General features: G+C 53.3%; 6 protein-coding genes across 6 annotated transcripts; 2 read left to right on the top strand and 4 right to left on the bottom strand.

Annotated features, from left to right (window-relative positions):
- Positions 1-85: 85 nt before the first annotated feature.
- Positions 86-1,279, bottom strand: PFLUO_LOCUS3406 (uncharacterized protein; the record flags this gene model as incomplete). The annotated part of the gene is made up of 2 exons (XM_073780649.1): positions 86-991; positions 1,058-1,279. 2 exons carry the CDS (start codon positions 1,277-1,279, stop codon positions 86-88), a joined length of 1,128 nt encoding a protein of 375 aa, XP_073637483.1.
- Positions 1,280-3,433: 2,154 nt separating this feature from the next.
- Positions 3,434-6,153, bottom strand: PFLUO_LOCUS3405 (uncharacterized protein; the record flags this gene model as incomplete). The annotated part of the gene is made up of 4 exons (XM_073780648.1): positions 3,434-4,485; positions 4,538-4,968; positions 5,024-5,977; positions 6,026-6,153. 4 exons carry the CDS (start codon positions 6,151-6,153, stop codon positions 3,434-3,436), a joined length of 2,565 nt encoding a protein of 854 aa, XP_073637482.1.
- Positions 6,154-7,545: 1,392 nt separating this feature from the next.
- Positions 7,546-9,960, top strand: PFLUO_LOCUS3404 (uncharacterized protein; the record flags this gene model as incomplete). The annotated part of the gene is made up of 3 exons (XM_073780647.1): positions 7,546-7,772; positions 7,825-8,908; positions 8,965-9,960. 3 exons carry the CDS (start codon positions 7,546-7,548, stop codon positions 9,958-9,960), a joined length of 2,307 nt encoding a protein of 768 aa, XP_073637481.1.
- Positions 9,961-10,591: 631 nt separating this feature from the next.
- PFLUO_LOCUS3403 (GPI mannosyltransferase 1) lies at positions 10,592-13,906 on the top strand (the record flags this gene model as incomplete). Its single annotated transcript, XM_073780646.1, has 5 exons — positions 10,592-10,650; positions 10,769-12,150; positions 12,551-13,500; positions 13,550-13,657; positions 13,712-13,906. The coding sequence occupies 5 exons, from the start codon at positions 10,592-10,594 to the stop codon at positions 13,904-13,906; spliced, it is 2,694 nt and encodes an 897-aa protein (XP_073637480.1).
- A 378-nt stretch (positions 13,907-14,284) lies between these two features.
- On the bottom strand, positions 14,285-16,055 carry PFLUO_LOCUS3402 (uncharacterized protein; the record flags this gene model as incomplete). The annotated part of the gene is made up of 2 exons (XM_073780645.1): positions 14,285-15,546; positions 15,602-16,055. The coding sequence occupies 2 exons, from the start codon at positions 16,053-16,055 to the stop codon at positions 14,285-14,287; spliced, it is 1,716 nt and encodes a 571-aa protein (XP_073637479.1).
- Positions 16,056-16,903: 848 nt separating this feature from the next.
- Positions 16,904-19,210, bottom strand: PFLUO_LOCUS3401 (uncharacterized protein; the record flags this gene model as incomplete). Its single annotated transcript, XM_073780643.1, has 5 exons — positions 16,904-18,680; positions 18,733-18,884; positions 18,935-19,014; positions 19,064-19,126; positions 19,174-19,210. The coding sequence occupies 5 exons, from the start codon at positions 19,208-19,210 to the stop codon at positions 16,904-16,906; spliced, it is 2,109 nt and encodes a 702-aa protein (XP_073637478.1).
- Between the last annotated feature and the right edge of the window lie 55 nt (positions 19,211-19,265).

Below are 19,265 nucleotides of genomic sequence, written 5' to 3'. Positions count from 1 at the left end.
AGAGAGCATATCGCCTTCGAACGAACCAAACAAGTATAGAAGGTTATCTGGCTAACCATCCTGCCGTACTCTCTTCCATGATGGTTTACCACTGAAGAATAGCCATACCCTGGGCGCGTTTGCTCCCGCCCAATTTCTCCAGCTGAAAGTGCTGAATCTCCTGGCCCTGGAACGAATCCACCACCGTGATTGCGGCAGGAGTAGTGCCATTGCCGGGAGAAAGCGCATACACAAAGCGGCCAGAAACTTTAACGTCAGTGAGTCCAGGATCGCCGTTTTTCAAGTCAAGAGTTGACATGATTTTCGAGTCATGTGCACCGATCTCGATCAGTCGGTCTCTACCCGCATCAGTGACAAAGACACTGTTCCTGGCCTCGGAATATGCAGCCCAGCACGTCGCCTTTTGCCCAGTTATGACGGTCTTGTGCAGGAGAGACACGCTGTCTGTATTCGGATGGAGGTCGAGAATTGTAGTTCCAAATGATGCATCCGTTACAAATAGATCAGAGGTGTCGGGAATATTGACACTGCCGAAAAGCACAGCAGTTCCGGGTGGGGAGGTCCGTACATCATGTCCTTGGAGCGCACATGAGCACGAATCTTTGAATGGCAAAACAGAGATGAAACCCGTATTATTGGTGGTCGGATCACCCTTGACAGTGGTAATAAGACGAGAATCATCTGCGGTGAAGAATACTTCTGCGACAGTATTCGTGGGGCCTACAGGAGGCGTGGTCTGGTCGAGATCAAAGTCAAGCACCTGCTTCATCGGGCCCAGTCCCTCGTGCGTGAATGGCGCACAAGAGACACCGGCCATTTTCCCAGTATAGCCCACACATACTAAGCTTCGCTTCACCGAAGCTGCAACAGTGACGGGAAAGTCGCCGGGAACGGCGGACGGGTTTCCGATCATTGACAAATCTGCTGCATTGATGCCGTCGATTTTGAACATGCTCACAGTATTTGATCCGGCGTTAACAGCGAAAAGATACTGGTGAGATTATGTGAGCCCGGAGAGTCCTTCTAAGTAAGTCTCAGACAATATCGACAAGCTTACATTGTCCTTTACTACCACCGAGCCTTGGGATGAGAGTGCATCCGGGCCAGCAGGTTTGTTGGTCGTACCGTCGATACCGGCACCTCCCATTCCGCCCGTAGAGGTAGTCATGCCGCCGTAAAGCTTGCCGTCATGACCTATAGTAATAGAAATAACGGAGTTCTCGTGCTCATTCGATTGGAGGTAGACCGCTTTGCCGACAGGCCCTGAGTCGGTCGACATGGGGCTGGCGAATATACGCCCCGTGAGGAATGCCATCCCCAGGAAGAGGGAAGAAGATAGAGAGTACATCATCTTTGAGGAAATGAAACGGCCTCTCTCAAAAAGAATTGGTAGTAGGCGAATGGGTTGCTATTCTGTAACAATTCTTTGACATCGTTCTTGCGAGCTCTGTTATATACTGTTCTCAGACACAGATCGCAGCCACTGTGACCTGGTATAACCCTAGTTAGATTCCGGAAATAATGATTAAGTCAACAATCCACAAAGTGGGAGCCACTGCAACCTGGTTGAACTAGATAGATTAATAGAATAATGATTAAGTCAACAATCCGCAAATCGGGGATTTAGTCAACAATCCATAACTCCCTTCGAAATCAACAACCTCGAAGTCAATTCCGCGCTAACCTAAATAGGGAACAATGATTAAGTCAACAATCCTGGCTGTGGGGGAGGGGGGCCTAACCTAACCAGAGCTGAGCTGGGCGCTAGCCTACGCCCGAAACCCTTGATTATGGAATCAAATGAGACCCGCGGAGCGATGGCTCCCTTTGACGATTGTCAACTTGTTTTCTTCCCCTGGAGGCACCCATACCAATTGTACCTACGCAAAGTACGTGTGGGTTCCACTTGTTACCCTTGAAGTCCGCGAAGGATCTGCCACGATCCTTCAAATCGATATGAGGAAAGCATTCACCTTCCTTCCAGGCCATCGCTCGGGTGAGCAAGATACTACATCAGGTAAAGAGCTCGGATTTCTTTCCTGTAGAAGGATAGCCCTTCGGTGTCATAATAACCTGCTGACATTTCATCAAAGGCGACACTCATTCAAACCTCTTTAAGCGGCGAGAACAACTTCGCAAAGCTCAGCGGTACGACGTGCCTTGTATTGCTGCTTACACTCACACGCTAAATTAGTATTTAACAGTACACACCGTCAGCGGAAGGATCAATACTTCAAGAGCCTCGAGAAGGAAGTCTTGCGCCTACGTGCAAGCGAAGCGGATTTGCTCGCACAAGTTCGGAATCTTCACGATCATGTCGGCTTACTTCAGGGTATTGTGAATAAGAATGAGCATTCAATGCTCGCCACACTTGATGGCGAGTTAGAGGCACCTGATGGTATTGATGCAGACTTAATCGAACCCAAGAACTCGATTCAATACCATGAGCATGTCGACAATGGGGTGAGATTCTCGGAATTCAACGTGGGGGTTGACTATGAGAAGAAAAACCCGCCCGTTCATCTGTTCAGTCCAAACACATCCAACGGTCAGACATCGGACCACTCTCCACAATCTCAAAGCGACAACATCGAGTCAGCAACTAGCCAACAGCCGGCTCCATTGTCCTGCCCAGCAACGGACCTTTCTCTTTGTCAATCACATCATTCACAACCACGATACGCCGAACAGTTTTCTAACCGAAACACAATTGACATGGGAATGGAATTCGTCTTGTTGTAAGTGATATCTAGCTACCCTGTGTCTCTGTCTATTTTCTAAGAAAGGCCCAGCCTCGAACGTCCCTGCCTTCCTCATTTGGAGCATCACCATGACAAGCCCAACGGCCATACCCTCCTCGCATCCGCCACTCTCATCGGCCCACATCAGCACCAATGTATCCCATCCACACTGTCAAAGCAAGCTTCGGCCGCGCGGGATCCAACTGTCATATTTGCCAACCTCCTATCCTTGTCCGAAACACTCGTATTTGAGGATGAAGTTAGCCCGATTCAAGCATGGTGTTATATTCTCCAGCAATCGTGGGCAGATAGGCTTGATATAGGCAAGCTTAGAGAGTTGAGCGCGTCGCTTTCGAAGCTTATTAAATGTCATGGGTATGTACATTCTACGGTCGTGAATTTATGTTGTTACTGATGCGGCATTTACCGGATATATTAGGTTCGGTGCCGTGATGAGAAGGGAGGCGTTTGAGTCAATTTTATTTCAAATTCCTCGACTTTCCGCTTGAAAGATTTTGGAGTGAAGAAGGCCCCGGTGGGTGGCTGATCTTGAACAGATTGCCATGAGTATCTGAAGTAGTGGAGACCACGGGATTTTCTTGTCTTGGTAGACAGTTTTGTAACCTCGCCATTGACCAAGACCTCATAAGTTAGCGTGATCACTAAACCAAACTCCATCTTTTCTCTATTTCTCAAAGTAAAGACAGGCTCTCCCCTTCAGAACCCTCCAATCCCAAATACCGATAATAAACACTCTCCGGCGCAGTTCCCGTCAAAACAACCGTCTGCTCATCACCAGGCATAATGTCCATCGCATTATCACTCAGTCTGACACCCTCATACTCCTGGATAACGAGGCACTTGACCGGCTTGTGCGTATGAATAGCCAATATCTTCTCATCAGCACCACTCTTACCCTTCTTAACTTCGACTCGAAGGCCACGGCCAGAGAAATCAAGGTATTTGAAAGGTTGCGGCCAGTCCACGTCTCTCGCGACGATGCGGCCATCGACCCATAGGCGTGCGGAGAGGACATGCGGTTCTGGTTCGACAGTGTGGTCTATCACCCCGTCGGTTATAATGTTCGTTGTCCCGTTCGCTGCAATGAGGATGTCATTCCGCACTATCGGCGGCCGGATGTCGCAACCCGTGTTGGTGGATATGAAGCGCAACTCGACGTTGCCGTGTACCAGCGCTGGCTTGTTGCTAGCGACCCAAAGCTCGTACCGGCTGGTTTTCGGTGGTGAGGCGTGCGCGACACTCCAGTCATGGTGCGACCGACGCACGGCTACCGCGATGGGGTTGAGAACCCGCTTCACGGCGTAGTAGGCTGGTTTCGGATTGAGGAAGTAGTCCGCGATCGCCCAGGAGATCGTCGGCCAGCAGTCGTTCAGCTGCCATAGAAGGGCGCCGCCGCAGTGTCGCTCGTCGCCCCATTGGCGTCGCCAGCCCCGGTATCCGAACATCATTGTTTCGGCTTGGATTACCTGCGTGTGGTAGATGTAGACGTTGAGGTTTGTGCTGCTGCGCAGATTCTCGACTAGGTACGTTGCCAGCCGTCGTTCATGGCCGTCGGCTTTGTTATGGAAGTCCATTACATGCGACTGCGGGAATAGGTCCTCTTCGTTCTCGATGAAGAAGTCGATCGTGCTTCGCTGGGGGAATGCCTCCATGCCGAACTCGCTGTTGAACCGGCCGCCCAGCGTATCGAAGATTTGGTATTTTTCTTGCGTTCCGTGCCAGACTGGTGGACAGGTTAGCAGACACATAAAATAATACCCAGGACATAAACTGACCATTCCACTGATGCATATCCCCAACTGTGGGATCAGACGAGATCTTCCCATCACCCCATGGACTTCCAGGATGATAAAATGTGTTTGGCGAGTGTTCGGATACCACCTCCGGCAGCAGCTTCTCGTAGATGTAGCGTGCTGGAAAATCCGTCTTCAGCCAGCTCTCCGGATCCTTGTCCTCGTAGTTGTAGGTCAAGCCTGAGGATTCCTGCACCTGGTAATCCTCGTTATTGCCAACCCAAATTACGATGGATGGATGGTGGCGTAGTCGTTGCACGTTGTAGATAGCCTCCTGGCGCACTGAGTCGAGAAGCCCCGGCCATGTGGGATAATTTCCGCATCCGAACATGAAGTCTTGCCAGACCATTACACCGAGCTCGTCGCATGTTTCGTAGAAGATATCTTCTTCGTAGATGCCACCACCCCAGACTCTGGACCCCTAGTTAACGCGCTTCCTTTGGATATCGTTGGAAAAGAAAACCTTACCTGATCATGACCTGCCGGCCCTCAACCATCAACTTAATCCAATCGCGGTACCGCTGCGCACTAATGTTGGGCAGCAGACTATCGGCCGGAATCCAGCATGAGCCACCGCAGAAGATGTCCATTCCGTTGATCCGGAAATAGAACGATTTGCCATGCTTGTCCGTCTGCTGGATTACCTCTGCGGTCCGAATGCCAAACTTTTTAGCGGTGCTGTCCACTTCCTCATCTCCCGACAACACTGAGACCGACATCTCATAGCGAGTCTGCTCACCGTAGCCATGAGGCCACCACAAAGAGGGTTTGTTGACGCGGAATGCGACTTGTGCTGTTTTGTCTTCACCAACGGGGATATCTTGACGGGCGATTTCACGTCCTTCCAGGCTTAAGCGGAACCGAGCCGTGTATTTGTCTCCCGTAACGGCATCCACCGTAGCCATGGCGGTCACCTCGGCGGTCTCATGATCTGCTGCCAGCTGGACTTGAGGCCACAGATCCGAAACTCGCGCTGTGTACATTTCCAGCCGCACTGGGCGCCAGACCCCCGCTGTCATCAGGAATGGACCCCAGTCCCAGCCCCAATGGTACTGCGCCTTGCGAGCCGCTAGGCGTGACACATCACCATTGAAACCGACCCATGTATGATTCGGGTGCTGGTCATGCAGCTCGCGCGCTTTCAGGAAGGCACAGTCAAATTCAATTTCGAGAGTGTGATCGCCCTCCTCCTTCAATGCTTTGGTCACGTCCACCCGGTGCGCCAGAAACATGTTGTCGCTTTTCAAGATGATCTGATCATCCAGCTTGACCGTGGCAAACGTGTCCAGCCCGCCCAAGACCAAGACAATGGCCGCTCCGGCGGGTGCCGCGGGTTTCTGGAACTTCTTGCGATAGACCCATGACTTCTCGTTGACCCAACGGGCCTTGAGTTCGTTGAAGCCGATGAAGGGATCCTCGAGTCTGAGATTTGTTTAGTAATAGCCCGCGATTGGGAGAATTGCAGCGTACTTCTTGTTGGCTATGAGGTCCTGCTGCACGACCGAAGGCACGGTTGGCACGGGCATCCATCCCTCGGCGTCATCGCGGTCTCGGAAGCTCCAGCCCTCGTGGAGGGGCAATTGCACCAGGTTCGACATCATTGATTGAGCTACTCCCTGGACGGGGCAGGTGACTTCTTTATAGCCCATGTCGCACCGTGAGCTTCCCCGGAGTGTTATCGATAAGCCCCTCGTACTTCCTGTTTGGACACGGAGTGGTGTTACGGGACCGAACGGGACTAGCGGCCCACCTGACACGGGGCTGTTCCGTCCAGCTTCACTCGGGTCTCCCTCTGGTCCGAATGTGGGTTTCACCTACACACCCTACTAGGTATGGTGTACATCCGAGCCAATCCTCACATCCCGGAATATCCGGTCCAATTTATCCACGACTGGTGTTTACGGCTTGGCGCCCCGTCCCTCTGACCCCGTCCCCAGACTTACACAGTAATAGTCGGTGCTAATATTTTCAGGCTTGAGCCCACCTGTGCAGTCGTCTCCAGACATATGTATCATTATTGATTTGCCTCATCTACCGTTCCTTACCCGTTCTACCCTCGTACTCTTCAAACCCTGGATGAATTGATTTATCCGTCCAATCCTGGCTCGGCAGAGTATTGCTCGGGCTTGGCATCAGACACCCCTCTCCGTGGCAATTTGAACAATTTCGATCCTCTTCACAAATCTGAACTGATGACCATGCGGATGGCGTAAAGGCTTAAGCACGCCTGGTGGCCCGAGTCACTGCGCGATCTTGCTAACGAGGCTCTACTCTACGGGGATGCTGGGTGTGTTGGGTGAATTGACAACTTAGCCCTAACTAACTCAACCGGGGTGGAACAAAGAACAGAACACTACTCACTATTCTCGGACGGGCAAGCGCACCACTCCAACATTAGCCGTTTCCCCAGACGATCGCTGCTCGGTGGGGTTCGCGTTCCCACGCTGAAGACAAGGTTCTCCGTGGGGACAATGCAACGCCCTGCAACTAGACCGGGGGGTTTGCCTGTCTTGGGCGACTGTGCTGCCCATCTGCCGGACGGCCCCGGTGTGGCGCGTGCAGAGCATGTGGAAGCGGAATGGGCCCCAATCAATGCCACCGGTGAAGGGCGCGTGTCAGCAATAATCACCATCATTTGCATCCCCGACCTTCAACCGCGGGTTTCCTGAGGGAATGAAGTTGGGTGTGTAGAGACGGGGAATCGAAGGAACCAGTAGAGTCCACCGTTGCAGATCCAACTCGGACACCAAAGGGCGATCGATCCCTAAATAACCGTAACCTGATCGATTTAAGCGAAAGCAAAAATGCGGGGATTCAGGCGGATCAGCCGGTGCTCCACAACATAATAATCCTCATCGGCTGTTTTGGCGGTTTGTTCTTCTTCCCCTGAAGATTGATCGTCCGCATATCAACGCGTGGATCCCCTTTTTAGTTTTATAGTAGTCATGATGCTCTGTCTCGGTCTCCATTGAACATGCCTTGCCGACATCATGTTCCACACCTTCGAGGGCTTTGAGAATCCTGGGGCCACCACGCCCGCCCGCCGGCCCAGCAACGAGCGCCGCGAGTCCGTCGGCCGCCGCATCACCACCCTGCGCGCCTGCACCTCGTGTCGCCACCGCAAGATCAAGTGTGATGGCGAGAAACCGTGTGAGGCCTGCCGCTGGTACAAGAAATCTGATCAGTGTCACTATTCCGATCCGCGTCCGTCACGCCGGTAAGCGCTTCCCCTTTTCCATGAATGATGAACCGACTCACACTATCCTTAGACATGTCGAGAAACTGTCCACCACGCTCGACGAGTACCGCAGCGTGCTGGGGAGATTATTTCCCAACCTCGCGCCAGAGTCACTGGTGAATCTGCCGCGGGAGAAACTGCTCGAGCTCACATCGGGCACGGCCTCCCAAGTCTCGGGTATGAATCTGCCGCACCCGGCCTCGCCTGCCACCTCGCCGTCGGTGGAAGCGCATGTCTCTCCACTGTCAAACGAAGATGACAACCTCGAGTCCCTGCAGAGCATGCCCGAGGAGCTGCCCGATAGCCGCCATGCCAGTTCCGCGGATTTACTGGTCGAGGGTGTGTCGGACGACGTGAACGCCCTGTCTCTCTCGGCCAGACAGCCCTCCTCTTATTTGGGAGTTTCGTCCATCCAGGCCGCCCTGAAAGTTATTGTCTGGCTCGACCCTGGTGCCGCTGCGTACTTTGCCCGCACACCTGCAAACGGCCCGGAGTATACAACCTCCGAGCCGTCCGGATGGCAGCATCAGCCGGTGACGCCGCCGCAGGCGCTGATCCCGCCAACGGAAATTCAGATGCTTGATGCTTATTTCCTCTATTTCCAGGCATTTGCGCCGTTGATAGACGAGCAGTCATTCCGTGAGACGTACCTGACCGGTCGCCGGAGGGATGACTACTGGCTTGCGCTGCTGAATATCGTTCTCGCCCTGGGTAGCATCGCGGCAACCGGCCACGATGACCGCACACACCGGACATACTTCCTTCGCTGCAAAGGCCACTTGAGCCTAACCTCTCTGGGCGATTCGCACTTGGAGACCATCCAAGCACTGGGTCTCATTGGCGGCTGGTACTGCCACTACATCAGTCAGCCACACCTGGCGTGGTCCCTGATGGGAGCCGCCTTGCGGATGGCGTCCTCTCTAGGAATGCATAAAGAGTTCACAGATACTCGCCAGCAGCCCAGCCCGGCCAGGATCGCTTCCATGGACCTCAAGCGCCGAATCTGGTGGTCTTTATTCTGCATGGACACCTGGGGAGGCATGACCCTGGGCCGTCCCAGCATGGGTCGTTTTGGCCCTAATATCACTGTCCGGCCCCCTCACTGTCGAGACAAGGTGCGTGCTTTTACCTGAAATTGAAAAAAAGGAGGAATATATTAATAAATGTTCAGGAACATGTCCTCGATATCCTCCCGCTGGTCGAGAACATTCGATTCGCCAAGATCGCAACGCAAGTCCAGGACTCACTCGCAGCAGCACCGCTAGTCAAACCCCAAGAAATGTCCCATGCCGATGCCCAGCTCCTCGACTGGTGGGAGAACCTCCCCTCCGTGCTAAAAGATCACGAGCCAATCTCCGAGTCAATCAACACCGTCCGCACCGTCATGCGATGGCGCTACTACAATCAGCGCATGCTCCTCTACCGACCAACGTTGCTCAGCTATGCCATGCGGCGTGTACCCTACATCGCGCTCCGCGCAGAAGAGCGCACTGCCATCCAAAAATGCCGCGAGGTGGCCGAGCTGTCCATCCAGAACATCGCCGTCACGGCCCAGCTCAACCAATTGTGCGGCTGGAATGCCGTCTGGTGGACTTTTCAGGCATCCCTGGTGCCGTTGATTGGCCTCTTCCTCAATGATCCCACCGCCGATGATCCGCGTGCCTCCATCGAGTCCTGCCAGGCGCAGGTCGAGACCGCCATGATGACGCTGGCGCGCATGCAGTCCTACGGCCACACAGCGAAGCGGTCGCTGGACTCTCTTTCGCGCATCTACGAGGCTAGCAAGCGGGGCGAAGACCTCCATCCCCCGGACTCGGTAGCATCTCTCCCTGCGGGGAACTATCCCGCTGGCCGGGATACGTCTGTGATGTTTCCGATGCAGGACTCCGCTCGTGGCGGGTTCTCTCTCGGGGAGAATGGATATGTGGAGCCATTGGCTACTCCGTTCGGTGACGACAATGGCGGTCAGTACTTGTGGGAGTACCTCAGCTGGAGTGATAACAGTCTCTGGCCGGGACTTACTGAAATCGAAATCCGCGGTGACGGAATGCCTTTGTTCACGCCAGACCACGAGAAAGGCCCCAAATACGGCGCCCACCAGCCGTATTTCGGACAGATGTCCGACACGGGCTATTTTGTCAATAACACATCCAACTCCTATTTTTGATTGGGTTTATGTTTTTTTTTTTTTTTTTGGAGAGAGGGGGAGGGTCCTCCGGTGGCGGAAATGCCATTTCAGCCGACTTCATCGGTTATAGTGTGGGAATTGTCAGCGGAAACGAATCATGCAACGAAGCGGGGGACCATTAACAATCAAGCAAAATTAAGGCCTCCTTCACCGTCTCCATAATTTGCATCATAGCAGACGACCCTTCGGCCCCCACGGATGCAGGGCAGATTAGTGCAAAGTAGTGCATCACCCGATCTATTGGCCGGGTACTTTGACCAGTTGTACTTTGACAAATAACGACGCTCCGGAGTTGCTCGGACACATTCAGGACGCCGAATCGCTCCTTGAAAATCTAAATTTGTCATGAACGCCGGAACCAGACCCTTGCCCTTAACCGTGTTGTGTAGCAGCGATAGCCCATGGGGGTGGGGCGCTACCTCGCTTCGCCCTTTCAGCCCTGCAGCCTCGCAGCCACAAGTCAGCCTCTGCACTTGCCCACCCCCCTAAGTGGCGGATATTTGCCGGGGAGGGTGCCTTGTCATTTGCTGCGTCGTGGATATAATATGCCACTGTAGAGACCCCTCCACTGGAAGGGAATATTCGTCCCGAAAGTAATCCGGAAGACACAATGGCTCCAAAAAAAGCTCGCGTAAGGGGCAGCAGCGGCCATGGCTGCATGACTTGCAAGTTAGTACCAATGAACTCATTCCGCCACACCTTATCCACCCTCGGACCAAGGCTGGTCCCTGCATATGTGGGCAGCGTTGGAAGGCAATCGGCGATCGAACTAACAGCCTAAATCCAGAGCCCGTCATGTCCGCTGTGATAAGCAGAAACCCGCGTGCGGACAGTGCACTACCACAGGCCGCAAATGTGATGGATATACCGTCAACCTCTCGCAACGACAACTGCGCCAGAATGTCATCGATGCGTACCAGCGCAGCACCTGCACCGCTGATGGCCGGATGATTTTCCCGCAAGGTAGCTCCCGGGAGCGAGAGCACATTGCATTCTTCTGCTCGCATACCTCGCGTGCCATCGTCGGATATTTCACGGCGAAATTCTGGGACTACCTCCTTCCGCAACTGACCCACTCGGAGCCGGTGGTTCGACAGGCTGTCGCTGCTGTTGGCGCTGCGCACCAGAGATTCCGCGGCATTGATCCCGTAGGCTGCACGGAGACTTTTGTGTTGAGTCAATACAACAAGTCGATTCGACTCTTGGTGGAGCACTTATCCGTACCGGGGAATACAAAATTGGATCTCACCCTGATTACATGCGGTTTATATGTGTTTCTGGAAATGCTCAGAGGGAACGTCAGCCAGTCACTCCGCCATATAGAAGCAGGGCTGAATATCTTCGCCCGGTCAGGCCCATCACAAATGGTGCAGTCTATCGGCGACTCGCAGACTATATTCAAGGAGCTGCGCGATATGTTCTTTCGCTTAAATATCTACACCGGCCAGTTTTCGCAGAAAGCAAAAGGGATCTTGCCTTTCACTGATCCGCGCACGATGCAGATATCTGCTGACTTTACAGATATCTCGGATGCTCGCCACTGCTTGACTTCTGTGATGAGCTACTGCGTCGCACTCACGCCCTCGCCGGATCCCACCGCGCAGGCTGGTTCGGACGAAGGGCAAGAGAAGGACGCTGCGCAATCAAGGATGCTCCGGCAGACGTACGAAGCATGGAATGATTACTTCGAGAGGTTTTTACAAACCCCGGAAGGTCAGCAGACGGACCGACGCTTTGTTGTCTCGCTCCGCATCGACTATATTCTCGCCGTTCTATGGACATTTGGCAATCCTCCGTGGAAAGAGACCGACCACGATCAATGGAATGCCCACTACACGAATATAGTGTCCTTGGCAGAAGAATTAATCATACTAGACTCCGACTCAGCGCCCAGTTTCCGGCTGGATAATTGTGCTCTCCCCGCTCTGCAAATGGTTTCCAATTCGTGTCGCCTGCCACTAGTCCGGCGGAAAGCTCTTCGACTTTTGGCATCCAACCCAAGCCACGATTGTCTGTATGATTGGCGCCGGCAAGCTCTGGTTGGTGAGGAGATCATGAACCTGGAAGAGTCCCGGCTGTCAGATCTGCCAGTGGAACAGAGGATACCCGGGGAGGAGGACCGGGTGACAGTGTGCAAGATTATCGACTTTGCAGAGACGAAACAGACTCGTTTGTTTGTGACGAATAAGAGGCTGGGGGATTTAGTCATAGTTGTGAATTATTCACTGTGAGAAGAAATGTATAACAAGCGAAATATCTCTTTTGATTCGAATCTGAATATGAAACCTCATACTTCTAGGGAGTGGATCCGCTGACTCAGCGCCTCCCTTTTCCACCACTGCAATCAAATCCAGCGAACATTCAACACACCATCACAAAGGCCAATTGTTGCATGTTTACACCTCTGGATGTCGCATGACGTGTATGTCGTCAATTTTGCATAGACTCGAAGAACGGGCCTGCTAGAAGAGGCCAGGTGTTTGAATTTTAATTGGTGCGAAAGAAGACCACAACACCCTATCAACCAAGATGTCTCTCTTTACCTCGACACCGCGCATCCTCTTCCTAGCTACCGCCCTTCGCCTGGTTCTCCTGGTGTACGGTGGCTGGCAGGACGCGCATTCAGCCGTCAAATACACCGACATCGACTACATGGTCTTCACCGATGCGGCTCGCTACGTGTCCAAGGGCCAACCGCCCTATGCGCGCGATACATATCGCTACACGCCCCTGCTGGCTTGGATGCTTCTCCCAACTGCGTGGGAAGTTTCTCCGCCGTGGTCTGCGCTGGCTTTTGCCTTTGGCAAGATCCTTTTCGCGGTGTCGGATGTTCTTGCCGGGTGGCTGGCGGTGCAACTCCTTGTGAAATGTTATCGCTTTCCTGCTGATCGCGCCCTGCGATATGTCTCTGCGGTATGGTTGCTGAATCCTATGGTTGCGAATATCAGTACCCGTGGCAGTGCGGAGGGTCTGCTTGGGGTTTTGGTTGCGGCACTGCTGTGGGCATCTCTTACCCGTAGGGCAGTCCTTGCGGGTGTTATCTTGGGCCTTGCCGTACACTTCAAGATCTACCCTTTCATTTATGGCGTCTCTATTTTCTGGTGGTGGGATGCTGAGCGCGATGGCGCCTCCTCGATACCAGTGGAATCGACTTTGCTCCAGCGTGCTGTGGCATTTGTGACCCCGTCCCGGATAAAGCTGACATTCTCTGCGCTGGCGACATTCGCCGCCCTCAATATCGCCATGTATTCCCTGTATGGAATGCCATTCCTGCATCACACGTTCTTCCACCATCTCACGCGCATCGATCACCGCCACAATTTCTCCCCGTATAGCACGTTGCTGTACCTCTCAGCTGCCGGCGGGGCGAATTCGCACTTTGAGGCACTGGCTTTCTTGCCCCAGATTATCTTGGCTGTCGTCGCTTTGCCGCTTGTTCTCGCAAAGAAAAGCCTTGCTGGCGCTATGCTTGCTCAAACGTTTGCTTTTGTTACTTTCAACAAAGTCTGTACGAGCCAGGTAGGTCAGCCTCTCAACTCACACTTAGAATGATGGCTGACTTGCACAGTATTTCCTCTGGTACTTGATACTTCTACCCTTTTACCTTCCCTCTTCATCCTTGATGCGCAGGCCAACCCTGGGCCTCTCGGCAGCCTTTTTCTGGGTCATTGCACAGGTAAGTTCCTGGTCTGTCTATTCACTCTCCTGTTATTCCCTGACCTTCCTTTAGGCTCTCTGGCTCCACCAGGGATACAATCTCGAATTCCTCGGCCGCTCGTCTTTTGTGCCGGGTCTATTTCTTGCGGCACTCTTTTTCTTCGCCGTCAATGTGTGGATTCTGGGGATTATCGTCCAGGATGTGGGCGAATTTGGGGACGAGATTGAGTATGACACCAAGACTTTCCAGTCCAAGCAAAAACAATAAGAACTGCATTATTACTCCTTTCTACGCGCTGTGTATGCATAAAAATATAGAAATGCAGTATATTCCCGATTAACAACGTCGGTTGACTAATTATCTCGGTTTAGCGAGCGTCCCTGCTTCCTAAAAATCATTTCTCTAGTACAATGAAATCTTTTTCGATTTACGAAATACTGAGATTCAACCGAGCTTACAATTGCTTCGCCTAGTACACGCCCCGTAAAATGCTCCCACAATACTAAAATCCGCAGCAAAACACGTTCAACAGAACCGGCATGCGATCTGTCTCGACAAATAAATAGCACACAAGCTGAGAAAAGGGGTATTCGGCTAAATTGAAAGTACACAAAACAAAGAAAAGCCATCGCATTCTCATAACCCTTAAATTTTGGATGCATCAGCAATCACCCGATACGTGCTGACATGAATGCTCTTCGGACGAGAGCGCGGATAAAGCGCCAGGGCCTGTTGATGGGTTCCAAAATGCGAGTGGATGCCATCGTTGAGTTCGACAAAGTACGCTGAGGGACGGCTGGCTTGCAGTGCTTCGAGGATTGGGTAGCTCCATAGACCCATGCACTCATTGCCTGTCAGTTGAAAGTACGGGTTCAACAATGGAGACGTCGAGTCCAGGTCAATGAAGCGAATACGCAGGTTTTCAAGCGATGGGAGGCATTCGAGACACTCCACGGCTCCGATCACCAAGGCTTCGAACGCGCAAATAAAATTGATGTTGGTGATACCTGAAACGGAGGCGGTGGAAGGCATGGAATCGGATTGCTCAGCGCCACGACAGCATGTTTTGACTACCAGATCCAGGGACTTGAGGCCTGACGACTGGGGAGAAGCGTGCTGTCGAAGCGAATCAAAGAAGCCTACACATATCTTGCCAGTGAAAGCCAATGTCTCCAGGGTCGGCGCAATCGCACCCAGCAAGTCACAGATTGGCGGAACCTGCACGCGAGCGCCGAATAGCGCCGGATTAACCGCATCTTTGTTGTTGTAGAATCCCTCGAGGCTAATGTTGAGATGGCGCACAAACGGCGGCGGTCGATCCAGGACCTGAGACATGGTGAAATAGATCTCTGGCTTGGGTTGGGCATAGGCGCAGTGCCACTCTCGCAGCGCTGGCAGCGCTTGCGACAGATTGTACCAATGACCCCAACCGCGCATGAGGTTCCAGGCACCGCGCATCACAAATGTCTGGACGTTGGGGAGAACAGGCAGACGCTGGCGTGAGGGCAGGTCTCTGGATTCGTTTAGTTCTTTTCGAAAATGGCGAATCATAGGCGGATTTTTGCAATGCCCCCCTTCTAGCGTGAGCACTCGAGCACCGGGGAAAAAAATCTGGACGTGTTGGAAAATCTCGTCCAAGGTGGCATTTTGCGTGGAGGAGTAGTAGTGGATATTGTTGCCATGAGGAACGTCTTCATGACCCCAGGCTGCTACCATACTGGCTTCGAGTGGATCTGGCATACCGGCGTTGGAACGTCGACCCGGAGGGCGTGGTAGAAGCCGAATGGCTCGGTTGCCCCAGACAGGGATCCAGACTTCGAGATGCCTGACGTAGCCGGCGAGGTGCGGGTATGTTGCAAACCATTCTGCGCATTCTGCTAGTCCGTCAATGGTTCCTTTGACCTTGACTATGCGAAGTACGATGTCAGCACACACGCCGGGTCATGAGTCAAGAAAACTCACTGTGTCGATAGATGCGGCTTTGGACGAGTGGTGTCCACACTCTGGAGATCAGCGAGAGGTTCGAAAGCGCCTTGCGCCGAGGATGTCGAAGCGCTTTCTCCCAGTTTTGCAGGGACGATTTGCTCGCCTTGGCCGCGGAGGCCCGCTCACCGAACAAATGATCAATGATCGCCTCATGGATCTCGATCGGGAGATTTGCAAACTCTGTTTCTTCCCGCGAAGAATTTCGTGGGCAAGAGAATGTGGAGATGTCGTGAGGGACGGGCGAGGAGTAGGATAACGCTGACGCGGGAGTTGAGTGAGAGGAGTCGGCAGGATAGAGGTTGTCATGAAGTGGAATCCTCGTACTGGTGCTTCGGAGTGTTTTCTGAGCTGGTGCTGCCAGTGGAGGACCAGGAGCTCTGGCCAAGGAATTGACCGACACGGGCCGGGGTGGGGGGATGGTGGATATCATGGGGTGCGATAAGGATGGGGTCGGCGGAGGAGTGTAAGGGTGTGGGGGATCTGGAGAGGAAGGAAAGAGAGCTGTCGTGAAGTGTTCTGGTCAGCCCATCTCGAAGGAGAGAAAAGTAGGAGGCCCATACTCACAGGAAGGGTGGGTGATGGCGTAGTTCCTTGCAGATCCCAGGCCGTAGCGGCCCAGACTGCACGGTTGGGCCGGGAACAAATCAGAGAATCAGTTGCCAGCAGCGCTTGCAACTGGCCATGATACCAACGAGGAGTGTCTTTGGGAGAGAGTAGGCAAGTCAGAGGTTAGGTGCTTGGGCAGCGTTGAGGCAGTGAGAAGACGAGGGGATTGGGGGAGCGAGGCAGAGATGATGGGAGAGAAGAGAAACAGAGAGTGAAGGAACAGACAAGGATGAAAGTGAGAGGAGGCGGGGAGGAAGAAGGAGAGAGAGATGGGTGGAAGTAAGTGGTGACAGAAGAAAAAGAAGCAAAAAAAAAAAAGTGAAGGGGAGAAGGTGAGTGAACGACATCAGGTGAGGGAATGAATGGTTATCTATGTCAACACTTAATTAGGGCTCGGATCGGGACCCACTGATCCACTGGGACAAAGGTCTAGTACGATACTATAATTATTTATTTCTACGTAGTTCGTATTTCCCCTGAAACTGAACCGACTATGAACCACCACCATCGGGCGCCGGGTTCGATCTAAGAATACTTATTCGTGTGGCCCCTTGAAAACGACTAGCCGCGCGGCAACAATCAGAGGATTCATTCATGTCAGGGTATCGATGCAAGTTGCAAATAACTACAGGCTAAAATCATATGTGAAAAAAAAATACAACAGCCTTGGGCTTACCGCTTGCGCCGAAAGCGGAACCGTGGCTCATCGTCGCTGTCCGATTCCCGCGTTTCTCGCGGTCGTTTGGGGGGCCGCCCTGCAGGGGCTGGGGTTGGGGTTGGATCGGGGCCAGTAGCCGGAGGAGAGGTCGAACCTGAAGCCAATTCTGGGATAGATGCAGCGGGGTCCTCACGCGGCGGATCACGACGAGATCTTCGGTCTGCGGGCTGACTGGTGTCGGGGGTTTTGTCACTGCTGACCCAGTAGTGGTCGCCAATACCAAAGTCCTTGCGCGTCACCTCTTCTAGGGGCACAATCACAGTCTGTACGCGGTGCCGGGCATGGCGCGGCTCTCCCTTTCGGCGAAACCGCTTAAAGTTCTTACGGCCGTTCCATCGATCATCCCATCGGTCCGAGTTGGAGTCGACGGCAGCAGGCGGATCCCGCGCAGGAAGGTCCATCTCTTCCACAATGGCCAGATTCCGGAGCTGATTGACATCCAGGTCCGTCAAGGCCGCTGGATAGGTGTCTTCTTGTGCTTGTCGCTGTTGCTCTTCCTCTTCGCGATGTTTTCGTGCCGCTTCCAGCACGTCTAACTTGGGGCGCTTCGGCTTTCTGATGGGTTCAGACTCAGTGATTGCAGACGGACCCGGGTGCTGGCTCATTTCTGCACGACGGCGTTTCATTGCCCGGGTGCCCGGCAACAATTCTGACACCACATCCACTTCAGCCTCTTCCTCTACCGGATTTAGATGTTGACTAGGTTGCGAGGCGGCGAGAGGTTCGAGATCCCACTGAGATGTTGTGTGGCTTTCCTCTGGGGTGTAGACTGGGACGGAATCCATATCGAAGCCATCATCAAAAGCCTTCATTTTACTGACGAAGGTGCGCACGCGAGGCGCCTTTGGACGAGCCGGAGCAGGTTGACTAGGTTCGGACTGGGCCGGCGATTTGGAGAGTGGTTGCACACGTTCCTCCGACCTTGAGGCTCGCTGCTCAGTCCGAGACGACGGGACCGGCTCTTCACTAGGCAGTGGACGACAGAGAGGGGAGGCGTCGGTCCCGAGGATGGCATCAAGAAACTCCCTCTGCTCAATCACGCGCTGGTCTGTCATCAACGCGACCTCATTGCCCACTTCGATGGACCACGATTCATATTGACCCTTGGACCGGAAGCGAACCAAGACCACACCACCTGGACCGTCTCGATCACTGCCCACTCCCTTGCGGCCAGCTGCATTTTTCATAAATTGCACAATATCAGCGGCTGTAGACACCCCATCCTCCACTTGATAAAAGAGTGCCTTCCCTTGTCCATTGTTGATAGGTGCCTGTAGGTTGTCGAATTGTGTGGGATCCCCAAAGACGAATATATATCCTTCAAAGATGCTGATCCGAGCCGGGTCTGGAGCAAAGGCAGCAGCAGGCCGGTTGATTGGTTCCTTACCGGCTGGCGGGAGATACTCCGTAGCATCCGGCCAGGCCGCGTCAAAGTCGGCCTCGAGGGGAGATAATGATTCCAGATTTTCGAGGTCGCTAGGCGTGGTCGCGTAGACAAGTGCGTCGATATAGGAGTCTTGCACAATGTATTTCCCATTGATAAGAGCCTGGAGACCTTTCGCCGTGTTCCGTTTACTCTGCACCACGTGTGTGGTCTGCTCGACCACATAAGGAATGATGGTTTTGATATCGAGGTCTTCTAGTCGCGAACGGACGTGGGCGAGAGGGTCCTTTGCTCTCATCTCCTTCGAGGAGAATGAGAAGCTCAGAATGACGGGCTGCCATTTGATCCTGCCAGTTCTCGTCAGCGAGCACCCCGGGGCAGACAGGCGAGATGACGCACCGCAGAGTATGCTGATACCTGCCCAGCTTGATCTCGTGTTCCTCCCCACGCAACACCTTGCTCGATCCTGTGAATTGTTCTCCATCCACAAAGGTCCCGCATTTCGAGTTCAAATCGGCCACGGTGATTTCGGATCTGGTGTAAATCTGAGACTGCTTCTGGGTCAGCAACCAACTCGTTCAGAAAGGATGGGAAGCCGTACGCCATCGCCAGGTTTGACGGGGGACACCTCGATGGTCATGTGTTTTCGCGAGATCGAGTTGTGAGAAATCGCATGACGGACTAGATGCAAGTGAGAATCCCTTCGCATCAAAGCTGGGTTGGAGCTTACCGTCATCTTGCTTGATGCGCCCAAACAGGTACTTCTTCCCAGGACGCAGCCACACTCGCTTCCCTTGGCAATCGTCAGTCACCGCCAGGGACTCATCACTCCAGACATACCGTCCAGGAAATCCCCCGTCGAATCCAGGATCCACATGAGGAAGAGTGTGTGACAAGAGAAACCGAAATGCGGCTCCAGAACACGTGCCCAG

This window comes from Penicillium psychrofluorescens (genome assembly GCF_964197705.1).
Source record: "Penicillium psychrofluorescens genome assembly, chromosome: 2".
Classification (NCBI taxonomy): Eukaryota; Fungi; Ascomycota; class Eurotiomycetes; order Eurotiales; family Aspergillaceae; genus Penicillium; species Penicillium psychrofluorescens.
This window is presented reverse-complemented; position numbering and strand designations above follow the sequence as displayed.